General features: G+C 43.0%; 1 protein-coding gene across 3 annotated transcripts; it reads left to right on the forward strand.

Annotated features, from left to right (window-relative positions):
- Positions 1 to 24,483, forward strand: LOC131083684 (ADP-ribosyl cyclase/cyclic ADP-ribose hydrolase 1-like). Of its 3 annotated transcripts, none has more exons than XR_009114470.1 (9): positions 1 to 251; positions 13,879 to 14,008; positions 15,313 to 15,448; positions 16,142 to 16,224; positions 17,885 to 17,961; positions 18,588 to 18,680; positions 20,854 to 20,940; positions 22,733 to 23,988; positions 24,022 to 24,483. XR_009114470.1 is itself a non-coding variant. In XM_058024572.1 (8 exons), exons 1-8 carry the CDS (start codon positions 13 to 15, stop codon positions 22,812 to 22,814), a joined length of 927 nt encoding a protein of 308 aa, XP_057880555.1. In that variant the 5' UTR covers positions 1 to 12; the 3' UTR covers positions 22,815 to 24,483. The 3 variants fall into 3 exon arrangements, 1 of the variants encoding a protein (XP_057880555.1); XR_009114471.1 differs by having other exon boundaries at positions 24,055 to 24,483; XM_058024572.1 differs by having other exon boundaries at positions 22,733 to 24,483.
- Positions 24,484 to 24,515: the final 32 nt, after the last annotated feature.

Below are 24,515 nucleotides of genomic sequence, written 5' to 3' on the forward strand. Positions count from 1 at the left end.
CCGCTCAGCGCGATGCCGCTGCAGCAGGGCTCAGCCCGGGCCCGGCAGCGCACCGTGCTCCTGGTGGGCATCGCCGTGCTGCTGGCCGCCCTGGTCCTCGCCGTGGTGCTGGCCTCTCTGCTGACCCACGGCAGGCACGAGGTCAGTCCCCAAATGCTGAAGTGGAAGGACAGGGGGACCACGAAGAACTTGCAAGAAGTTATTGTGGGAAGATGCTACAACTACATCACGGCGCAGCACCCGGAGCTGGGGTGAGTACAGGTCTGGGTCAGGCGTCGGGTGAGCAGAAACTCTCGGCTCCACCTGGCTGGGTTGGCAGGGGCAGGGAGAAATCAGAACCCTGTTTTGTAGAGAAATGTACAGACAAACTCGGTGCCCCAGTGGTGGCTTTTGAAAGAAACTACCTGCAGGGGCAATAAAAGTAACACTAATCAAAACATAATTATAAATGGATTTTACAACTTCCCTAAAGCCAGCTGAAATGAAAGCTGGATTCTAGCAGGTTTGAGTACACGGAGGTGAAGCAATTTGCTGTAAAGCTGATCTGCCGAAGTCTGTAATGTGACACTGCAGCCCTGTAACCGAGACTACACAGGAGAGAGGGAAAGGACAAGGTTCAACACAGACTCATAGGGCAGGCAAAAATGTTAGGAAAACATGCAGAAGTACCTTGGTGTTATCAAAAGCTGTTTTTAGCATGTGGATATGACTTCTTGATGAGCTCAGAGAGCTTGCATGGAGAAATAGAGGTGGATCACAATACCAGCTCATCAGTCCCTGGAATCCCCTTCCCCCAGAGGTGTCCTTGCTCAGCTCATCACAGCAGGTAGTGCAACACCCCTGGCATCCCGCCCCTCCTCTCCTGCAGAAGAAATTCCATGGGCCCAGGTCTGCCACAGTGTATTAGAGCTGAGAACTGATTTTCTGATCCCCTTCATTGCAGAGAAAAGCAAAGTATGAAATAAGGAGTGCCCTGGACCCCCAGCAGGTGCTGGGGACACCCAGGATGGCTCCAGAGCAGCCAGGGTCTCTCAGCAGGGACCCATCCATCCCTTCTGTGGCACCACAAAGCTGCCCTGCCCAGTGAGCCTCTGGCAGAATTTTCCATCACCCTGGACTGAGTGCTGTGGGGCTGCCCCACGCCTTGGCCAGGTGACAGAACCATCCTGGTCTTTGTCCTGAAAAAGGCACCCTCTTGTTTTCATGACATTGAGCTGATGAGAACAAAGCTGTGTATAGTTTGCTTGCATTTGGGTTTCTTTTGGCTTTGGATATCCTGCACTGTATGAAAAAGCTGATCTGCAGTATTTGAAGGGTCATGTGGAAAACCATGGCCTGAGCACACAGACACTTGTTCGCTCTTTATGTCAAATATTTGAGTGGCTTTAGTGAGGGAAAGGAGGATTCTTCTGCAAATAAAATTTAAAGGTTCCTGAAACGTGCAAAATCATATACATATTTCTAAAAGCATAAATTAATTTATTAATTTAAGATTTATTACACTCAATATTTAAATCTGAAATTGTTTTCAGGCCTAATAGCCTTTGTTACATGGGCTTGTTTCATTCAAATTTAGGTGCTGAAGATGTGAAAACCACTTTTGTGTGAATGTGCTTTCAGCCACGGCCACGTGTGTTGTCACTGACAACACAGTCTGAATCTGGACCACAAATATCTCTAGGAATTATTTGTTTAGGCAATTAAATCAAGGACAGTTTTAAAAATCACAAATCCATGATCACAAGTTTTCTGAAAAGTTTGTTAGTACAAAGTGCAGGATTTTGGCCTATTTATAATCCAACAGTGCTTAATACCTCTGTGGCTGTGAGCTCACTTTCTTTCAGATTAAATTACTTCTGTATAGTAGGACCCTTTTTTGTTTTATTTTATTGAAGTGACAGATTTTTCTGAAGCATATAGAACAGAAGAAGGAAAACATGCTTGTTTGTGTACATCTGAAATGTTCAGAGGTTTCCTGAATGGAGAATTAAATGCAGATGCTTTTCTGGAAATCAAAGCCAAGATTGCTCATTTCTGAGCTCTGTGCAGTTTGTGTAACCAGCCTGTCTGTCACTGGCACTTTCTGATAATGACCTGAGTGCCTTTAGGGCCCATCAGAGAGTGGGACCTTTCATCATTAATGTAGGCCTTGGATCCTCTGTGGTATGGGATCTGTGGTGCAGTTAATCAAAGAGAAGAGTAGGGACAGGGAACTGCAGAAATATGGGCAGAGCTGTGGGCTGGGCAAGCTATGCCAGGACTGCTGCTGCCACTGCTTCCCACCATGGCAACTTCATTATCTTGGTAGGAAATCTTTCCATTTTCTCATAAATTTGTCCATATTTTGTTCTTTCCCTTTTAATCTTACACTGATGTATATATTTTTAAAAAGATCTGCCTTGGGTAAACTCGTGGACACTTCCATGTATTTTTAATTTTTTTTTTTTATATCAGAGTCACTAAGTTCCAACTTTGAGGATATTTTCTGAACATTAAATCTATTCACTGTGATAGTTAGTGACATTTACTACACTTTGGAGTGTCATATTTCAGATTGGAATAGGTGGCAGGTTTTGAAGAAAAGGGGGATGGTTGACATGACAATGGATATTGTACTGTTTCTGGCTACCACAGGTGGCTTTAACAGAGTTCTACAGCCTCCATTTAGCTCTGCTTTTGCATGTGTGTGCTGTAAATCATTTCAGAAGGCTTCTGACATGGTAGTGTACACCTTCACTACCACAACTCTAATTCTAGAGGATACCTCTTTGCATTCTCCCTCATCTTGCTGGAGCCTTTCACCATGCCCAGTCAGCTCACTCTGGTTGTGCTCTTCTCTTTTCCAACACAATCTTTGGGCTGAACCCAAGCCCACAGAGGCCACTGGAAGGCTCTTGCTGTCTGCAGCAGAGCTTTGTAAACACCTCATGCAATTAGATTTTATCCTGTTGATTTGTTTATTCTTAAAATTCATCAAAAACTCTGCATTGAACTTGCTCACAAAAGGACATTTCTCTGGTGCTGTGTTACAGCATCTGCTAGTAATAATTTTGTTCAACTGCTTGCATGCCATACAATCCTCAGATTTATTTCTGCTGCTGGCTGACTCTCAATATTTGTACACATGCAATTTCCTCAGTCCTCCTGCATAAACTTTGTCATGGCAAAGTTCACGAGGAAGAGGAAGAGAAAGAGAGTGCCAAACATTTCAATAAATAAATAAAGCATTTTCAGTATTAGTCCTGTTTTTTAGGAAGAAATGTGGATGGTATAGCAGCAGGCTTTAGGGGCTTTGTTCCCTGCACACAGAGTCACACACGTACATAATACTGACAGTAAGGAATAATATTTCTCTTTTGACTTCTCTGGAAAATACTGGCTCCAAAGCAAGTTTGTCACACTTGGTAGTCTTACCTTTTTTTCATTAACAGAAGCGGGAAGTTCTGATTTCACTGGTCTTGTAAAAATCCCTTGTGGCCATCAGTATGCATGGTAGTTTGGGCTGAACAAAGCCAAAAGCAGTTTGGTCTGAAGCAACAATTTGACCTCCAATGACTTCCTCCTCTCCTTCCCAGCAATAGGGACTCCCTCTTGTGGCTGCAAACCGCTCGCGAGTCTCACCTCCAGTCTCACACCGCCAAATTTGCAATAGTCCATCCCTGGCACAGCCAGAGCAGGGAGGGCAGCCGGGGCTCAGCGCTTTGGGCTCCCCTGCGCAGCTCAGGGAGTTCAGCAGATCCCTGCTGAGACCTGCTGTGGTGACACCATAACTCACCCGTCACTCCAAGATGCTGCTTCTGGTGCTGCTTTGGCACCTCTGTACCTGTTGGGGCAGAAAAAGGGGCAACAGCTGCAGCCTAAGTTAGCTGGGTTAGGTTTCCTCTTCACCACATTTGAATTGGCAGGGTGAGGTCAGGAACCAGCAGCACTTTGTGACCTGGGGAAGGAGTGGAGAAGCCATGCTATCTAAAAGGTCATAGTCACTAATGCCCAAAGCATAAAAGATGCTTTTTTTTTTGCATCTAGAAATAACTGATTTTACATTTGCAGCTCAAGAGGATTTTCATTCTCAGCTAGTGACTGCTCCCCCCCTCACAGCTGCAGTCACTCCTTGGTCTTTAATTCACAGAACCACAGAATCCCAGAATGGGTCAGGTTTGAAGGGATACAGAGGTCAGCAGGTCCAACCTCCCTGCCCAAGCAGGAACATCCTAGAGCACATTACACAGGGCTGTGTCCAGAGAAGCTGGCAAGGACCTACTATTTATAAATTTAACTTTTTAAAAATTGTTTGAAGGCAAACCAGCTTATTTTTTGTCTAACTTCTGACAGGAAGAGGGCACCAAGGACACAGACAGGGAGCAGTTTCAAAAACACATGTAACTGCCAGGCCAAACAATGCCACTGTGCCTGACTAAGCAACACAAAAACCTGATGATGAAGCTGAAAGTGTAACACTTCAGTACAGCTTTCATGCAATCTTGTATGGACACAGAATATGTTTCCCCCTTAAATATAATTAGATCAACCAATATTGTTTTTATTCTTAGTGGCAAGTTCTGTTGTAACAAATTTTAAGTCTGTAATTCCATTAAATTTAGTAAGAGTTGGTGCATGTCCAGGAGAGCTCTGTCTCCTGACTGCACAATCATGAATGCATTTTGCCTTCCCATTCCTTTGCAGCCTATGGAGATACATTTTGTCAGAAAGAACATGTGGATCATGATTTTGTGTGAGATGCTATTGCATTCACAGCATAATTCCCTCCTGAAAGAAATCTGGGGTTTGTTGTATGCTTACTTTTGCATTTTGCCTTCATGCTTTACTAGGCGTTTTTAATCTAATTTCTTTGTGTTTGTTCACTGATTGTTATTGCTTTCACATCAAGCATGGCACTAAATAACCATGATTTGATTCAGTGTCACAAAAATCCTAGCTTTATTTTACAGCCATGAGATTACACTGAAACTTACCTAAGGTTTGTTTTTTTATTGAGAAAATGTGCCTTGCATGAGAGAAACCATTACTGAACCAGTCTTCTGAAAAACACAAATTACTACCCAGTTGTAATGCATTAAACCCTCTTAGAATGCTCAGCAGATTTCTAGAGCTCCCTAGTTGGATATCCATCAAAGGACTCAGTGTTTGTTTGTAAGACTATGCTTTCTAAAACAAATCTGTTGTCATTGCTGTGCCATCTTTTTTGGTCCCAGAGCAAACAAAAGGCTTTATTTGCACTGTCTGTGGAACAGGACACGGGGGCCTGGTGACAAGCTGATGTGAGCCATCAGTGTGCCCTGGTGACAAGGGCCAGCAGTGCCTTGGGTGCCTGAGAAGGAGCATGGGCAGGGGGGGACACAGGGCACCTTTCCCTCTGCTCAGCCCTGGGGAGATGTGGCTGCAGTGCTGGGGCCACTTCTGGTCCTGTCACTGCAAGGGAGGCAGGGACACACCTGGGCACATCCAGAGAGGGACCGTGATGGTGACTGAAGGGTCTGAGACACAGAGAGGGGTTCAGAGCCTGGGACTGCCCAGCCTGGGGAAGGGAAGGCTCAAGGTGGTAAATACCAGCTGAGGGGAGTAAAGAAAAGAGAGTCAAGCTTTACTCAGTGGTATTCAGTTGCAGGACAAGAGGCAATGGGCATTAATTACAGTACAGAAAATTCTATATAAACATAGGGAAAAAACAGGTTTTTTACTATGAGGGAGATCGAAGACTGGAACTTGACTGGAGACTTTGTAGAGGCTCCATCCTTGGAAACATTCAAAACAAGACAGATCCTGGTCCTGAGAAACATTCTCTGAGACAGAGGTTGGGCTGGATGATCACCAGAAGTGCCTTCCTTCCTCATGCTGCTTCATTTCTTAGGAATTGCCTTTGGACTTGTAAGAAGTCCACTGGGAAACCAGGACAAACAGCAATGAAGAAATGTTTTGGCTCATCTCTAATGAAAATTGTTTTGATATTTTGTTCCTACATCTGGTTTGTCTCTCAGCATTAAGATGGGCACTGTATCATCACCATAGCACACTGCTTATTAAAATACCCAAGTCCTAACATTTGTGTTTGCCATTAAAGTTCCCCTCCCCTATTTAATGTTCTTGGGTGCTGATTTTAATAGCTTCTCTGTGTTTACCTTTATTACATGAAACCTACATTGCTCTGCTTTTTATTTATTCTATCCTTCAATGTTTATAACAAGGTTTTTTTTACAACTGTTTTTCCCTAAGTTGTATACAAGTGACTTTGACTGTTCTTGCAGTTTATTGGTAGCAAAGATTTCACTGTAAATATTAACAGCTGTTTGAGCCCTACTTAAAATACACTTCTATTGAAATATGCTGTACTGAGCTTTAATGGGGAACTGGAATATAATGTTTAGTGGGCACAAAAAGACAGTGATGAGTACTTGAGGATATAGAGGTGGGGCTACTGGCTCTGGGGTTTGTCCCTCTAAAGAGTCCTCATGCTGCTTAAAGCTAGTTCCATACTGCTCTGGGCTGTGAGGTAGGGCTCTGTTTGGGTTTTGTTGTCATCTCTTTCTAAAGGAAGCTCATTAGAAAGAATTAACTTTCTTTTACCAATAGACAAGTTCATAGGGCAGTGGGTAGCTATCATCTATTTGTTCTTGAGATCATTAATCACCAGCATATTTATTTCTGTTCTTCTGGAGTATAAATGCCACTGCTGGGCTGTGGAAAGCCATCCAGTTCTGTGCAAAGCTCAGGCTCAGTTCTGTGCTGAAAATCTTCCCTCCCAGGCTGGAACTCCACAGAAAACCCAAGGTCTGAGCATCCAGCAAGGGTAACAGGGAGATGTCAAAAGTTACTTTGTCCTTTGTCCCTGGCCAACATCAGTGTACTGCTAAGGGGCAGAAATGTTGTTGAGATCTGAATTTATCTCTCATTTGACAGCCAAATGTCAACTCACCTATCTGTTTTCTATACTGAGTTTTTATCATATAAAATTGTTATTAAATGACTCTATATTTCTTATCTACACAAACTTTTTTACATTAATTTTATAGTTTATAGATGTTTAATGGTTCTTACTGCAAGATTCCATAGGATTTCAAATAATTTTTCACGTTTAGCTTAGTTTACACATATTGCGTCACTATTAAAATATCCTTTGCAGTCAAATTCCCCCAGAAACTAGAGAGAATATTATTCTGTCTGTGCTGATCTTCTACATGCTAATCAGAAGTATTTGCTGATGAAAAATTTTTCAGCTTAGTTTTCCACTGTACATCTTTGCAGCTATTTAGTCATGCACAGTCAGTTAGCTGCCTGCTGTTTACATTTTCTCTTGTTTATTGATTTTATAGAATTGACTCTACAGGGCAATGCCTGGTGGCTGCCTAAATTATAGCACCACCCTAGGATTGAAATTATTCAATTTTTTTATGAGCTGATTGCTGTAAAAGGGAATACTGGTCTATCCCACTTTCCCCTGCTTCTGTTCTTCTGTAACATCTGTGGAGATGTCAGTGAGAAAACCCCCACACTCAGAGGTGATGTAATTCAGCTGTCATTGCTAAGGTATGGTTAAAACTCAATTAACACCTCAGAGCACCATGAAGAAATGTATCTCTGGTTATCCATAAGGATAGGAGGAATAGATCCTTTTCCCCTCTATGGTGGGATGAAAGTCTGTCTCAAGTGTTCAAGGGAAAAAAAAGCTAAAGATGCATTCTGTCTTCCCAGGGATGACCACAGAATAAGGAATCATCAAGAAGATCACTCACAGATGTACTAAAGCTCCAAGCTGTTCCCTTGTCTGTGTCCTGCTGATAGAGCCCACCCTGGAAGCAGGAACTTCTCCCAAATTACTGCATTTATGCCACATTCCAGCAGCTTTAGTGCTATTAAAAACAAACAAACAAGCAAAACAAAACACAACAATGTAGTGCAAGTTCCTGTAATGATTGGGGAAAAGTGAAAGTGCATTAAGCCATTGAATATTTCCCTGTACATACCTTAATTTAGGTCACTGTTACAGAATTGTTCTTAGAAGTTTAATATTAACATTGAAACTCTGCTACAAATACCCTTTCTGATCAAAGGGTAACATGCCAGCTAAAATGTATTCCCTCTATATCTGTTGATGACATGGCCCTCACTTGGAAGATTGAACTAAGTAGAGCAACTATGATCCTCTGTCAAAATGTAGTCCAGGTGAGATTTCTGCCCTTCTGGGGCTCTGTTCCACTCACAGAGCACCTCTGCACACACCACCTGCTTTAGCAGCTTGTTTTTCACCCAGGAAGGCTGAAATCCAGGCAGCAGAACACTCTGCTCATGTGGATGAGCCCTTCACTGGGTGCAGCTGCCTCCTCTTGGCTCAGCCCTTCCCAGAAGGGGACAAGGCTCAGTGTTGTCCTGCAGCAGCAATTCCCCACTCACATAAAACACTCCAGGAGCCATAAACCAAAGCCACAAATACTCCTGCCCTTAAAACCTTCTTGTTGCTGCCAAAGGTGAAGGGCTGGTGTGCTGAGGAGCTGGCATTGGCTCCAGGCCTTCACTGTCCAGGAACACACAAAGCCCTGGGGTGCCTCCAGCAGCAATCTCACTTAGGGCTCCTTTTCCCAGACCTCCAGGCTCCCCCTCTTTGCCCTGCTGAATTTACTTGCTCTGCCTACAGGCAGCCTTTCCAGAAGTGATCTGCCTGTGAGGCAGGGCTCTGGATCTCCCTCTCCATGCCCAGTTCTTCCAATGCTTTGGTTACTGACTTTTGAACTGTGTAATCAGCAGAAAGCAATACTTACCAAATCAGGCTGCCAAAAAAATCAAGCATGTCATTTTCATGTTGACAGAAAATCTGTTACCATAAGTGTTCTGGTGGCAGACAATTTGCAGTAATTAAACTAAATGGGAAACGAGAGGCTTGTGCTTATTGGAGACACTGAGCTTGACAGATCTGATTTTCTTATTTCATCGCTTTCCTTGCTAATTTTCTCCCTTTCCATTATCCTAATGCTGAAACCAGCAGGTTAGTGTTATCAAACCCTCAGCAACAACAGTGACTGACCTCTCTTAATTCGTGTCTGTCTGATTTGTAGGACAAAGATGCCCGATGGGAGGTTTGGGTGCTGCAATGACAAGAAGGGAGCCCATCCATTGTGTGCTCAGCCCCATTTCCAGCTCCGTGCCCTGCAGATGGGTCAGGTTGGAAGAGCCCCACGTCTGTGGAGTTGCTGCTCCCCAGGAGCTCCTCTCCCACCTGATGGCACTGTTCTCCTTGCTTTTAGCTCCCAGCCCAGCTTCGCTCCAGGGAGCCTCGGCTGCCTGGGCAGCAGCTCCAAAAAAAACTGCTCCAAAGCAGCAGAGACACGGCAAGGCTGGAATTAGAGAGGGGAAAGCTGAAGAAATAAAACCCCAGGAATATTTAGGGCAGAAAAGGTAGCTAAAGAATTCTGAGTTACAGAGGGCTTCCTCTCAACACAGGCATAAACATATAATTGTATACCAAATTTCTGACATAAAGACATAGCTACACATAAGCTCACATTAAAAAAGAGGTTGACTACAGATGTGTAAATTTTACTGCTGTCCACAGCCATCACAGTTTATCAAAATGCAGCAGATAAATTGGCACAGGCAAAGGTAGGGTCTGTTAGATGCAGAAATATTGCTACATTTAGTTCATTTGACGCACATTCCCCTTCTGAGATATCTGGGTTTTTACACCTGAAACCCGTGCCTTAGATGCCCAGAAGAGTGAAAACTGGCTTTATGTCTTTAAGGATCTATGTTACAATCACAAACATCTCGCTGACTTTTTAAAGAGTCAGATTTCTGAGTGCTTAGGTTCATCACAGCTCTGGCTGGTGATGGTAGCAAATGAGAAGGATTTTCTTACACAAATTGCAGAGATTTGATCACTGCACAGGTTAGGGACATGGGCTCAGGGGAATGTTCCCAGCTGTAACTTTGGAGCTTCACCACAGGGCCACAATTAAAAACTCAGGGTGGCCCAAAGACACTGCAATGTTTTAGAAATGAAATTCTGGACCTTGGAAAATCTGATCTTGATTGCAGGGGAGAACAGGTGTCACCAGCAAAGTGTCTCTGCCTGGCAGGGTGATTTAAAAACATGGGCAGAGTTGGTTGTGTTCTCCAGAACAAAGTCTGGAAGTAATTCTTTTCTTATAAATTTGAAATGGGTCCCATACTTTAGGCATCACTCTCAAATCTGGAAAACTGGAGACAATACTGCCCTTCTTCAGATGTTTTCAGCATTCAGTGTCCATCCAGTGCTGAACTGAAAGCAGACTTTGTTCATAGTGTAACTGAAATCAGAGGGGATGAAACTTATCCTTGGTATTATACCAATTAAGTCAGCTTCAATTGGGGATGAATTTGCTCTGTCATGTCCAGTTAAAGAAAAAAAAAATTGTAAGGCAAAATAAAATCTATAGTAACAGTTATTTACCAGATAATTCAGTGCTATCCCATTCCTTTCAGTCTAAGGATATTCTTTCAAGGTTAGCCAGACCAGTGTATGGATATGCAAGAAATAATGATGCAGAAGCTGTCCATTTTTCTAATATGCACATTAAAATTTGGCTGCTGGAATAGATGCTAATGGAAATATTCTTGGCCCTAGCTTTTGCTTGATAGATTAACGTGATATTCATATACAAGGCAAATGGATAGAAATGCTCAAATTTATTGGAAAATGGAACTTCTACCCCAATGTAAGGACAAATGGAGGATATGCTTTGCAGTATGCATAACATTTGAATTTAATAAGGAAAAGTTTATTTGTATCCCAACCCTTATTGTGTCCTATACTGAGTTCAGGGTAGAATCTCTGGCTCAAAAAGATCCTAAGACAAGTTCTTCAGTCCTTGTTTTCCAGGGGAATGTTGCAGTTTTCAAGTTCACTGAAGATTTCATGTGTTCTTTCTGTTAGCTATTACTTCACATTTACCAGTATTGCCCAAATTCTATTCATAAAAAGAAAACTTGAAAAAATTAAACAGAAACAGACTTTTTTCAAGTCTAATTGAAAAAATTAAACTTGAAAAAATTAAACATTAAATATGTTAAATGTAACATATTTATGTTACATATCACTGAATTTGGATTCAATACTTTAAGAGTCTATAGTAGAATAAAATGTTTTAGACATTTCAGCACAAACAAAGGTAGCCTCAAAGGAAGAAGTCCATTATGCCTGAAGAGATAATATGGTATTTGCAGATAGGATGCAGAATCAGTTTGTATGCAACCCAAAATACACAAACAAATGCCAGAGAAAGAGAGAGCCCAAGGCCCACAGCAGTGTGGCACATAAGAGTATTCCCCATGCACTCTGTATTTATCTAATTCAGATAATTCTGATTAACTGGTAGAGTGAGGATCTCTTTTGTGGCCTTTCTTTCTTCTGTAAATCCAGAAGGAACACTAAATCAACACATTCTATGACTTAGGAGCAACTTTAGGGGAAAAGTTTCTTTCTCAGGCATTTGTTTTTTGGGTTCTTTTGGCAAGGCACATGTTCTTGTTTCAACCTGAAGCAATTCTTGCTGGAATTTTTAGCATACCACATGCCAGCCAACTTCTCATATTGTGTCAGAAGGCCCAGAGCTACAGAAAGTCTCTGTCCTCTCCTCTGCTCAGTGTGAGTTAAATGCTGCGCACCAGACAAGTATTTATTTCTGTGCTGGAAAAAGGTCAGGTGAAAATTTATTAACAGAATCTACCTCAACAGTGAGACTGGAAAGAATGGCACATCTTCCTGGAGCTGTGTTTGCAGTTCCTCAAGCCTTCTCACTGCTTATCATCTGTAAGCCAAAATCACAGTTCTATGTGCCTGGTAATCTCTTCAGGGTGTGATACCAAAATTGTGCTCCATATCCAAGAAATAGCTTTCCAGTGGCAAGCTAATGATTTATTAATATTCATTTGTAAAAAAAAAAAAAAAAAAAAAAAAAAAAAAAAAAAAAAAAACCAAAAAAACCCCCTAAAAAAACAACGAACAAAACAGGTAGGTAAGTGAGGACAGCAAAAAGAAGAGGTTGTTTAGCTTTTTATGTATTTTTTTACATTGATGATTTGTATTTTTATTTCTAAAACAATGCTTGAAACTGCCTAGCTTCCACAAAAGCCCATCTTCATGACTGACATTCCTCCCTGTGATGCACCTGGCAGTTCCACAGTGATCAGCAGCTGTAGAAGAGCCTCCCCCTTGCAGACTAAGACCTACCCGCTTTTATGACATTAAAGATGCAATTTTTCTCAGCTCTGCCAGGACTGTACATACAGTCTCTTCTCTCAGGTACTGAGATGTTGACACACATCATGCACTGCTAAGGATGGAACACTCATTCTTTGGGTTACTGACTCAGCAATCTCTCTTGGCATAATCATGAATCACCTGGCTGGTTTCTTTGTGCCTCTCATGGCCATGGCTTGAGTCTAGCAGCAGAAATGTTTTATATTGTGTCTATCTCCTACCTCTCTGCTTTGGAAATAAAAAAACATGGATTTTTTTTAATAGTTTCTTGAAAAATATTTTGTCTTCTGAGACCAAGCATAAAAACTTTGCCATACGAATGGATATATCACCAGGTACCCTGCTGTCTTATTTATCAAGAGTTCTAACATCATTATAGTGCTAGGATTCCATATCACCAGAGTTTCACACCTTCTGAGTGTTTCTCATAGGCATCTCCTCTAAGCACTGACTCTTTCCAGTCTTTGTAGCAGTCCTCTGACTCCAGATCCCACCAACCCACTCTTTTATACCACTGTTCTTATTAGCTACAGCTGTGGCCTGTTAAGATCAGCCCAGCTCCTAATCTTTAGTAATTGGCTCAGCTGCAGCTCTTTAGGGGGTAAGATTACATTCTATACCACCTTCATTTACCCATACTGTATCCCCCTACAGTACCCAGCTGTCACCTGGGGCTGAAAATGCTCTTACATAAAGCAGATCTCAGGAGTAGCTTAAAAAAAAAGAGAAATAAATAAAGGTCTGCCTGGAGTCATTTGACAAAGTAGAAAGTGTGAGCCATATAAATGTTTATGAGATGTGCCTGTGCTTACAGCCAAGCTCTACAAATTGTCTTTATGATACCATTGACTGTGCAGAGCAAAGGGGACAGCTGCCTGTTCTCTAATGTCATCCCTCCATCAGCTGGAGCCTCTCTTTGGGATGATTCAGTGTGTCCATGTTGTAATCCTTAGTGGCAGTGAGAGGTATTTACAACTTCCTAACCTCTAAATAAAGTACCAAAGTTTGGAGTATGGTCTCTGTGGGTTATTTATGCTTTGCAGACAGAGAAATGTCCTCCAGGAGAAAATTTAATACACCCAAGTCAACAGCTGAAAATTAGTGCATAAATAAAAATAATCTCAGGTCCCAAAAAGCTAAATCTCTGCTTTTGTTTTAGATAAAATTACAGGTTTATTTTTCTAGGATCAAACTCTCTGCAGGGACAAGCCATATTTTTGGCTTGCTGTATCTGAGGGGACAGTATTCTTTGACCATACTTTTAAAATGTACAACCTATAGTCTGAGAAGCTATTTGCTTCTTATAATTTGGTGTGAATAATCAAGAAATTTGATCTTTTGGTTATGTAAAATCATCACTGGTTTTTTTAAGGGGTAAAGATTTAAGGGGTAAAGATTTTTTTTAAGATATTGCAGCGAACTAATTTGAAATGCAGGAAAGAGAGATATTTTGCACTGTTCTTTCCTCAGTATATACTTAATCTGCTGAAGATACTCTGCTTTGGTAATGGATCATGTATTTGGTGCCTGGGCATAGTTGGAATTCTTCTAGTGTTTGACCACAACAGAGAACCTTTCACAGGCACAAATACTCATAAATATTTACTAACTATGTTTTAATCTTTTGGCAGAGATAAGGATTGTCTAAAAATATGGGAATCATTAAAAGATGCCTTCATTTACAAGAACCCCTGTAATATCACACCAGAAGATTACCAGCCTCTGATGGAGCTGGCAAGTCACCCTATACCCTGCAACAAGGTAACACCAGGGCAGGGTGGGCTGCGGTGGGATGCCAGGTCTGGGCAGGGGGATCTCACCATCTCACATTTTACTTTTGCACTTACTGCAAAGACTGGGCCTTCACAGCATTAAGTTGCTGTGCTGTAATGTAGCAATGCTTAGGATGAGCGCAAATAGGCCTCCAGCAGATAATAAGCAGAAATTTTACAGAAGAGCTATGAAACGCAAGTAGTACACGGTAAGAAAATGAAAGTTTCTTTCTGAGTCAACAGAGAGGGGAAATTGCTGGGATTCATAAAATTAGAGGGTTTTTAGAAAAGTGGTTGAAAAGGGCAGGCCTCTGAAAGCAGATTTGTGAACATTGCTAATACAGCAAAAAGTTTTCTAAGCAGTAGAGCAGACGTGAGAAATAGCACAACAGACTTCTGTAAACTGACCTTATAGATTGCAACAAGGTTATTTAATGTATATCTTTAGAAGGTTAGTATGAATGGATCTTTGTGCTTTGTCTCTCATGAACAAGTCTGTGTTTTAACTACCATTACGTGTGTTTCATATGATTGGATAGAATTCTTGTCAATATGTTTTGCTCTATGTGTGATTGGCTGAAATCTAGGCCAAAATGGTTTTATGCTATGCTGTAATGTCACACCTCCTTGGCATTCCCTGTGGATCAGAGAGCTGTTAACATCCTGTCTCCATTTTCCTAACAATGTACTGAGACTGATGTGTTGAATAAATAGCTCATGACACTGGTCCGGATCTGCCCCGTCTCGTTCGTGAATGTAGATAATGGCCAGTGGCACTGCAACAGTCCTGCAGCTGCACCTTTGGGCCCAGTAACCCTGCCATGTATCACTGGGAATCATCCCAGTGTAAGGCTTGCCTCAAGCCAGGGTCATCCCAGGGAGGTGACAGGGATGTCCCCATTCCCTGAGCATGTGGCTCTCTGTAAGGAGCACGTCACCATGCTGTTAGAGGGACTCTGCTTCCAGAAAGCTCTTCTTCCATGTGCAGCTCAAAAGCAAACAACAAATTTGGGAGCTATCCAATGAAAACTAGCCAAACCTTTCTTTCAAAATCCCTTAAACCATGTTCCTTTTACACCAAAAAAAAAAAAAAAAAAAAAAACCAAAAAAACAAAACACCCAAAATATTCTGCAAACAACAGTGTTCAAATAAGAACTGACCCACTGAGGTGAACTCACTGCATTTCAATAAAACTCCTTCATTGTCATTAACTTTCTGGTTTTCTCCAGAGCAGTTTTCTGGCCAGCTGTGCTATAACTATCACTCACCAGACATTGTACCTTATTTCACAGTCACTGTTTTGGAGCAAGACAAATGACCTTGTTCATCGTTATACAAAATCCAATCAGAATTTCCTCACCTTGGAGGACACCTTGCTGGGTTATATGGCTGACAGAGTTTCATGGTGTGGAGACCCCTCTGCCCCAGGTAACCTACACCTAAACACAATCCTTTTCACATCATTTTCTAGTAATTTAATTTAAAATCTTAACTGTCCAATATTTTGGAATTCTGAAAATAGCACCTATTTGTCAGGTTAAATTAAAAACCACAACTTTAGATGTTATTTTAACACCAAGTTGCTGCTTTACCTAATGGCCAGATCTAGCCCCCTGTGCTTTGCTTGCTTCTGCCCTGTGGTTCCTATGGGACAGACTGCAAAGCAGGAATGTCATTCAGGAAGGACCTGGCCACATCAGAGTGCTGGGGCAGTGTGCAGGTGCCTTGGGGCTATCACTGCTCACCTGACTCCTGGCTTGGGGCTTAATGCTAGGAACCTTTAGACTGGGCTGGGATTACTGAAAACGTTGGGCAAAGTTTAATTTTTCAATGCAATCAGACCGTACCTGTCAATAGCCAGCCCGTTTCTTACATTTGGGATTGTGTGTTTTCCCTTCTCTGTTTTCTGAGAATTATTTGTGATATGGGATCTGCAACTGCCTCCCTGAAAAGAGTGTGAGCAAACAGGACGGCCTTTGAGCAGATGCAAATTCCTTCTCCTTTCAGAGCCCTCTCCCCATTCAGCCTTCTTGCTTTGACAGAGGGCAAATCTTTTTGCCCACAAAGCCACATAAGCCTTGCAAAAATATTCCCTCTAACTGTAAATGTATTTTATCTCAGGAATCAACTATGAATCTTGTCCAAAACGAAATGAATGTGAGAGCAACCCTGGCTCTGTGTTCTGGAAAATGGCCTCCAAGATGGTAAGATCTGGACTGCATCTCCCTGAATCCAAAAGTGAGGAAAGGCACTAAGTTCCTGACAATGCCAAGAAATATGATTTTGCAGATCTTGACTTTAAAGATAGAATAGTAGAAGTTGACAAAAGCTTTAGTTCCAGGTGTTAAAAATCATGGTGTAGGATTCCAAGGTCCCATATTTTATGTACAACATTTGATGCCCTTGTAGTTCAGGCATTCTTTTTGTGGACAGAGGCTGAGTGTCATTGTCTGGAATAACCCTTGGCAGAGACCTAGAGCTCTGCAAGTAATACTCACAGTTATAGCAATCACCTTAATTAAATCACAGAATGTCAATTGCTACAGTAAAATCTATTTTAGCCTGCCAGTGTGGAAAACAGCACCCAGATTGTCACAGACATTTTCCAAGAGGCCGAGAATGCCCTTGCACTTCCCAGCATAAAGCTGAAGAGCACATCCTCCCACATCAGGGCCTGGCAAGGCTCCTGTGATGTCCCCACCCACGACACATCCAACTCCCATCCCAGGAATGAGATCCTGCTGGTCCCAGCTAAGCACTTAGCCTGCCTTTGTTGAGTCAGCACTGTACAGGAACAAACTGCCAGAGAAACACCTGATGTCCTGGGTTACTTTGATTTTACCTGTCTCTCAAGATTTCACCCTTGGTAGGACTATCAGTAGATGACTACCCAGGTGGAAAACCAGCATTCCTGTATGCTCCAGTTCTCTTGTGTGCAAGAAAAAGTCTACTCATCATATAAAAAAAAGGTGTTTTGTGAGTAAACTAGGAGTGACAATGGTTGAGTTCCAGTATCTGTGAGAGATAGAACCACATACAGACCCAGGTTTGCTCAGCTGCAGGCTTCCTTGCCATGTAAATTCAAGATCTACTAAAACTCATGCTAAATACATTTGAAAGTTACACATAATGAAACTTCCTGAAACTTTGCAGCTCTCAAGATTTGAATTTGAGCCACATTGTTTATGAGGACATGAAAGATTTGATAAGTACAGTCACCTGCATTAAGCTTCTTAAAAATTCTTTGCCTTACCAATGGTGTATGTATTTAGCACAGGTACTTTATAGACCTTAGTAGACTTTAAATATGGGCATGGGTTTGAAAGAATAAAAAAGCAGTGATTACATGATCTATTATATTAAAAATCAAGTTAAAAAAACCTCAGTGATAATTTTACTAAAACATCAGGAGAGAAAAATCCCAAGCCACAAAAGAACACAGAGCATGAGTCACAAGGAAACAAGTATGTAGTGGTCTGTGTGTCCTTAAACTGGGTATACCTCTGCTCTGGCTTGTCCTTGCTTTCTGAGCTAAAGCAGTCTGAGGATTGCTGTGAGTTCCTACAGACAGCTGCAGCTGTAGGGGCTCTGGAAAGCCCTGTAAAAACTGAAACCAGACAAGCTGCTGTACCAGCCCCATGCACCCTGAGACTGCCCGTTCATAGCTGTCTAATGGGGCTTTGTCACAGTTTTGCCATAGCCTTCAGAGACTTTTTTTTTGGCACTGAAATGTTCTGCAAAAATATTGCCCAGATCCTGTGCTTGTGTTAGGCAGTTCTGAGGACATCAGTGAATTCTACCAGCCCCAAGCCTGCCATGCACATCCTGTAGTGTCAGAGTGTAATGTCCCTTGGTCTGGTTCAGTTTGCAGAAGCAGCTTGTGGTGTGGTTCAAGTGATGCTCAATGGATCAGTGGAAGCTGGAGCTTTCAGGAGCAGCAGGTACTCACCCAACACAAAACCATTCATGTCCCTGTGGGGCTGCATGTGCCTGCCTGCCTGCCTGGGAGTCCCAGTGCAGAAGGGTTGTGGTGAACTCACCCCTGGGTGCTGTAAAGCTGATTCTTTTCACTCCTTCTGTTCCGAGACTGTGACTGAAATCCTCCAGAGGATGCGGGGGTATGCAGGCTGCTCTTACTTCTTATTTAATTATTACAGTTTCTTTGATTTTACTTCACTAGACTTGGCTACCTGGCTGGAAGTGCAGTCATGAATAATTTCAAAAGATGAAGAATATTCTTCCTGGGGGGACAGCCATGGTCACTTCCCTAGCACCAAACCAATAGCCAGGAAACTGAACGGGAGAAGAGGCACTAAAGATGCCAAAACTTCAGCTTGTATCTGTCTGCAGGCAGTTTCAGAAGTTCCCCTGAAAGTGAAATAAGAATGGGGAGATAACATTTGACCATAAGGCAATTAAATAGTCTGTGACAATCCATTGGCAAGATAATGTTCTCTCACAGGGTGTAACAGCAGCACTAATAAGCACTGGTGTTTGGGGAGCATACTCTCTGCACCTTTCTGAGAAAACTAAGAGAGTTTTGATGTTCTATGTTCCATTCTTACAGCATCTTTGGAAGTATCGAGATCTTTAACCTGGATCCAGATAAAGTCACTGAAGTGCACATTTGGCTCATGCAGAACATTGGTGGCCCTCAAAGGTAAGGCACAGTGGTGAGCACTGTGGGGAAGGCACAGGGCACAGCTCAGGTCTGGCAGCAACACTGTCTTAAACTCATGAAATCTGCTTTACACTCACCTTCTAGGTGCTGACTTTGCAGGAAAAATAGCATTTGTACTGTTGTTTCCTCTAGTATTTTTGTAGGTACTGCTGAACAGTTACAGGTAAAACACAATGACATTTTCCTTGCTTTCAAGAGGTCCCAAGGCCTTTAAGTTCCTTTCAGCTCCACTGAGGTCCACAGACCTTTGCTATGGGTGCAGCACTGAAGTCAGAGACCAGGCTATGTCTGCAAGGATAAACATGTCCAGGTATCCATCCAAACATGGATATGTTTGTCCACAGCAGCAGTATAATTATGCTCAGCCATTTTTGAATGACAGATCAGGTTGTGGAGTCTGCATCTATAGACATACTCAAAACCTAACTGGGACCTGAGCAACCTTTTCCAGCTCATAGTGGTTTGATCTCAAGCTGTTTCTTCTTGCCTAAATGATTCTGTGATTTTTAATAACAAATCTATAGTTGAAATGCTTACCATGGAATTACTGATACCATAACAGCAACCTCAAAGCACATCTGAGCCTTTCTGAGTGATGTTTTTCATCCCATTCAGATTCATTTGCAGATCTAACACATTTGAAACACTAAGCATGATTCTCTGTGCCTTTGACCCCTCCTTTCAGAGCCAGTTCTGTGGCCATAATGTCCTGCCACAGTTTAATGATGTCCACGACAGAAAGAGCTGTGGTGCCATGGGCCAGGAAGGAGGCTGTGATGGTGCAGTGCAGCTCAGGAAGGAGTGAGGCCCCTGCTCAGCCTGCCTCACTCTCTGACTCAGCTCCAGCTCGTGTTGCAGCCCCTCCCTCAGCCCAGACACCCAGAGGTGTCCCCTGTGCACCTAAGCTGACACCCCTGCCATGGTTCATGGTGTGCCTCTGTGCTGGGGCCAGCGCACCAGCCTTGGTCTTGTGCTCCTTTGCTGGAGAAAAGGAAATTGAATAATCTTTACATCAGTGTCCCCTCACATGGCACTGGATCCTTTATCCCATGATTTCCCAGCATCAGACATTTCTGCTGTGCTCCCCTCAGCAGCTCACACAAGGCAGAGCCCTGCCAGCCCCCTTGCTGGACACATCCTCCTCCTCCTGTGACAAGTTCATAGCAATTCCCTTTTTATGTTCTACTTGCTGCTAAGGAGAGAGTGGGGGGTAGCCCCAATAGTGTGCATTCCTTGTATCTTCTGATTTGTATTCCATGTTGAATCACTGATAACTTGTCAAGTCTAGTGAACAAAGAAGAGCTGGCAGTGCTCTCTGCTAATGTCATATGTTAGGAACTGGATTTGTCTCCAGTAGTAGAAGTGAGTCCTATACTCTGGATGAGGAGATGATTTTTACCTTGAGGTAACAAGGCTTTTGCTGTGTCTCTGTCTGTGCCTATGACATTTGTGAAACCTCTCACTACAGCTTTGGGGCCCTTGGGCTATTTGATTAAATTAAACATAGAGATACAGCTCTTGAAGATATGAGAATGCTACCTGCTTCTTGAAACCTTTATCTGGATGGGAAAGAAATACACAAGTTAGGGCTCCTACCAATGCAAAAGCGGTTGAAACATCCCCTTTCCAAAACAGAGCAGCTGCAGCAGCTGTAAACTGAGTCAGACATACAGGAAGTGCTCAGAGCCTGCTTCATCCCCTGCTTTCTTATCAGTTTCCTCCTATCTCTCTTCCTACCTGGGACTTCACTGCTGGCTTTCATGGCCTTTTCTCACCACACAGAGGACTTGACCCTTCTGCCCTTGGACAGATTTAGCAAGCCTAGCATTGTGCTGCTGTGGAAGCACCAGCAGCAATGGTGCAGTTCTGGAGCCCCCTGAGCTGGGAATGGGACTGAGTGATGTCCCACAGATGTCCCCCTGCACAAAGCTCTCATGGAGATGCACAGCTGGACACCACATGGACATCACAGAGCCTCTACCAGCAAGGGCCAATGGCAGCCAAAGCTCCACAACCCCCATGGCTTCCCAGCACATTGGCAAACAAGCTTCTAAAGCACCTTACCTATAATAGAGCTGTGCCATAGTGTGGAATTTAGGTGAGCATTTTGTACACACAAGGAACACAGGTAACTGAAGTCTTGTCTCCACAGTGAATCCTGCTCAGGTCAGTCCATTCAGAGGTTAATAAACATTCTAGAAGAACGAAACTTTAAGATCATCTGTGAAGACAATTACAGGTAATTATCCACTCTTACTGGTGATGACTTTGCTAACATAAAGCTAATATTGCAGGTTTACAGCAGGCTGGAGCAGACCTCCCCCTCACTGCCATGACATCCCTGCAGTGGGGCTGGGTCCTTCTCAGGGGCTCCAGCCCTGGGGCTGGCTGGGGCTGGGGCTTGCTCTCCTCCCATTGAGCAGGTTCAGTTGTTTTCAGGAAGGGACCAATCCAGCAATCCAGCCACCAGATTTTCTTCTGACTGGGCTTTTACCTAAAACACTGAACCAAACAGGCAGCTTTCCTCTTGCTGCATACAGATAGCACAGGGTGCCAAGGGTGGTCCTTACTTCCTTCACCATGGTTTGAGCATGCTTCCTGTCCTGCTGCTTTGTCAGAGAGTGAGGCATGAGACATGATAAGCATTGCTAATTACTGCAATTTACCATTGTCAGGAGCAAAAAAGAGAAATCTGTGAAACAGCAGCCCAAGTCCTAACTTGCCTGAAATCTCCATCTTCCTACTGAGGAAATACAAAAGCCACAGACCCTTTATCCCTAGGTGTGGGTTCAGAGACCTTCACATTGAGCAAAATTTTTCTTTAGAGACATTAGAAAAATGGCAAGCATTCAATATTGCTCATATCTTATCTGTCAGGAAGAGCTTTTCAGTGTCAAGGACTCATACTTGGATAAGAACATTTCCAAAGTAAACAAAGATTTCTATGAACTTCTGGGTTTGTGACAATAGTTGAAGTATGGAAAAAATGGTCTGCAAAGGGGACAAATGATAGGTCTTTAAATCTGAAGGCAGAGCAATATATTTCTGTCTGGGTACTGCTGAACCTGATTAATGGGTGCTCTGCACTTTGTGAAAAAATTAGCTCTGGTGTGGAGCATAAATCTGCCAAATCGTGTGCTTTCTCTTTGGGTAAATGGAACCTTAACCAATACTCCCAGGACCTGTAAATAGGTACAGATTATTTCAGCCTAGGATGAATTAAACTATGGGGCAAGGCAGGGAGGGGAAATATATCACAGCTTAGACCCCTTGTGGCCTAGCCCAGGGAGGAACCTGACACTCATTGCTGTGTCTCACAGCTGAAGGAAAGGTGACAAGTAGGGCTGTTTGTCAAAGTTCAACTAACAGATATATAAACAACTGGGTTGAGCAATACAGACAATCAATTTTGCTATTTTATATGCAGAATAACAATAAAATAAGAGATGTGCAGGTAAAGCCAAAGTTCAGGATAGACTGTGTAAGTCTATTGCAAACAGAACCGTGTGGGTCTGTATCAGCTGAGCATCTGCCATGTAGCAACTGCTGCTGGTCATGTTTGCTTTTGTCCATCTCAACAGTATCTTTCAGAAGTGACTCTTAAACTGGATTCACTGGATGCATTAGAAAAAAATGTCATCATATCTGACATTCACAGCAACAGCTTTCTGCTGTAGCAGTGGGGTTTACCAGTGAGTAACACAGATGGTGAACTTCCAGCATGGTAGGAATTCCACAATTCCACAATCTGAGATCTTTCTTCCTTTTTGTAATTATTTTTTATTTTGCAGAATAGCTGTGAGGTCAATTCCTACTTTGGTTTGTACTGATTTGCCCTTGTCCCTAAAAACACCAAAGTTACCTTTCTGCAGCAAGATTAAAAAGAATTACCCTAAGAAAATCCATATGCTTAATAAGCATGGATGTGACATGCACTTTGACTTTCACATTGCATTCAGTAACTGTGAAGTAATTCTGTTGTACTTGCAAATTGATCATTAAATATTTCTTTGTTTTGTGTCTTATTTCAGGCCTGTTCAGCTCCTTCAGTGTGTGCACAACCCAGACCACACAGACTGCAGGCTTTGCACCAACAGCTCAGCAATTCCCTGAAGCAGAGTTCTCTGTGCCACTGAAGAATTCCCTGACTTGTGTGCAAAGCTGGGGAGGATGTGGCTGCAGAGCTGAGAGTGATAACAGTAGCATGGTGTGTGCTGAGTGCATAACCAGAAATCCTTGCTGTGATACTAACTGCCAGATAGCAGGAGGTGGTACCTGAGCTGTGATGCTGTAGACACACACACACAAACACACAAACACTGTTTTAGATGGGCTGGGGCTGTGGTCAGCAATTGAGGGCAGATGCTTTGCCCTGGTTTGCTCCCCTCTGTACAGCTTGCCACTGGCACAGAGCAGGGATTCCCTGGGACATGCACAGAGAAGAAAGAGACTTTCCAGGATAGGCAGAACTTGCCTAGATCAGTGCTGGAACTTTGCCTGGATCATCTGCCTTCCTGCTGAAAGGTTAAGCAGGAAATGACCAGGGCATGCTACATTTTCCCTGCATCCCAGTGCAAATTTGCTCAGAAGGGAATGTTGCCCATTGGCCCATGGTATAAATCGTGGCTTTCCCAGGTACTGTGACACTTCTGACCAGGTAAAGCAAGCAATGGAATAGGCACAGCAGTTCTTGCCTTTTAATGGGTATCACAGTAAGCAGCTGGAGGGAAGACAGCTGAGCTGAGCTAAGAAAAAACCAGAACCTGCTCAGAGGGTTGCCTGCACCTGTAAAAGCTGCTTAGTATGCAGCTGGGAGAGAAAATAGTGAGGCTGACTCAGATAGCTCCATTAAAATCCTACTGGATACACCATTGCTGGTCAGATTACATTTTGTTCTTAATATAGCAGTAAACAGCAGCCTTCCAACTTTCATAAAAGGTCCCTCAGGCCACAGCTTGGCCATGCACTGGAATAGAAACAAACATCAAACGGTTGCCACAATAAGGAGTCTCTCTTGACCTCAGTTTCTGCAGTGGAAGGTGATGCCTTGGGGTGTAGAATTCACAAGCACTGACGTGCTGTGGTGCACTGAAACAGCAGCTTTCAGTGATTTCCTTTGATTTCCATTTTACCAGTCTCAAGTGCAGTGTTTATAGCAAAACAAGTGTCTGAGGCCAGCTGTGGCCACGGCTGCAGTGCCATTGACTGCAAGAGAGCAGAGCAGGCTTTGCTGCAGACACACTCCCTGGTGTGTGTCTGAGGTGACAGGTGTACTCCTAGTGCTGAGGTGACAGTGTGAGCAGCAGCTGGCAGTGCTGAGGTGACAGTGTGAGCAGCAGCTGGGAGTGCTGAGGGGACAGTGTGAGCAGCAGCTGCCAAACCTGCAGGCACACTGGGGTTTCCATGGTCCCACAGGGAGAAGGTTGTACTGCCACAAGTTTCAGTGACTGCCCAGAGTGCAAAGCATCGTTATGGAACTGCACAAGCTGGTGGGATTCTGAGCATCTCTAGATAAGCCTCATCTCTTCAATAGCAATAGAAGCCTGCCCTGAGCCTGGCTGGACCAACCCAAGACCTCACTTATGATGTTTACATTAAGTGAAATGTATTTTTATTTGCAAGATGTTATGTAACTTCTTAGACAAATCAACATAGACACAAACCAATACTTTCAAAGAGGATATTTCTGACTATCACTTACAAGTTTGTCTTCATGCTCACTTTTGTACTTCTGTTGCAATATATTGACTGTAAAATTAAGATCTCTAATAAAATTGCTGATGAGAAATGTTCTTAATTCAGTTTGACATTGTA

This window comes from Melospiza georgiana, chromosome 5, assembly GCF_028018845.1.
Source record: "Melospiza georgiana isolate bMelGeo1 chromosome 5, bMelGeo1.pri, whole genome shotgun sequence".
Lineage (NCBI taxonomy): Eukaryota > Metazoa > Chordata > Aves > Passeriformes > Passerellidae > Melospiza > Melospiza georgiana.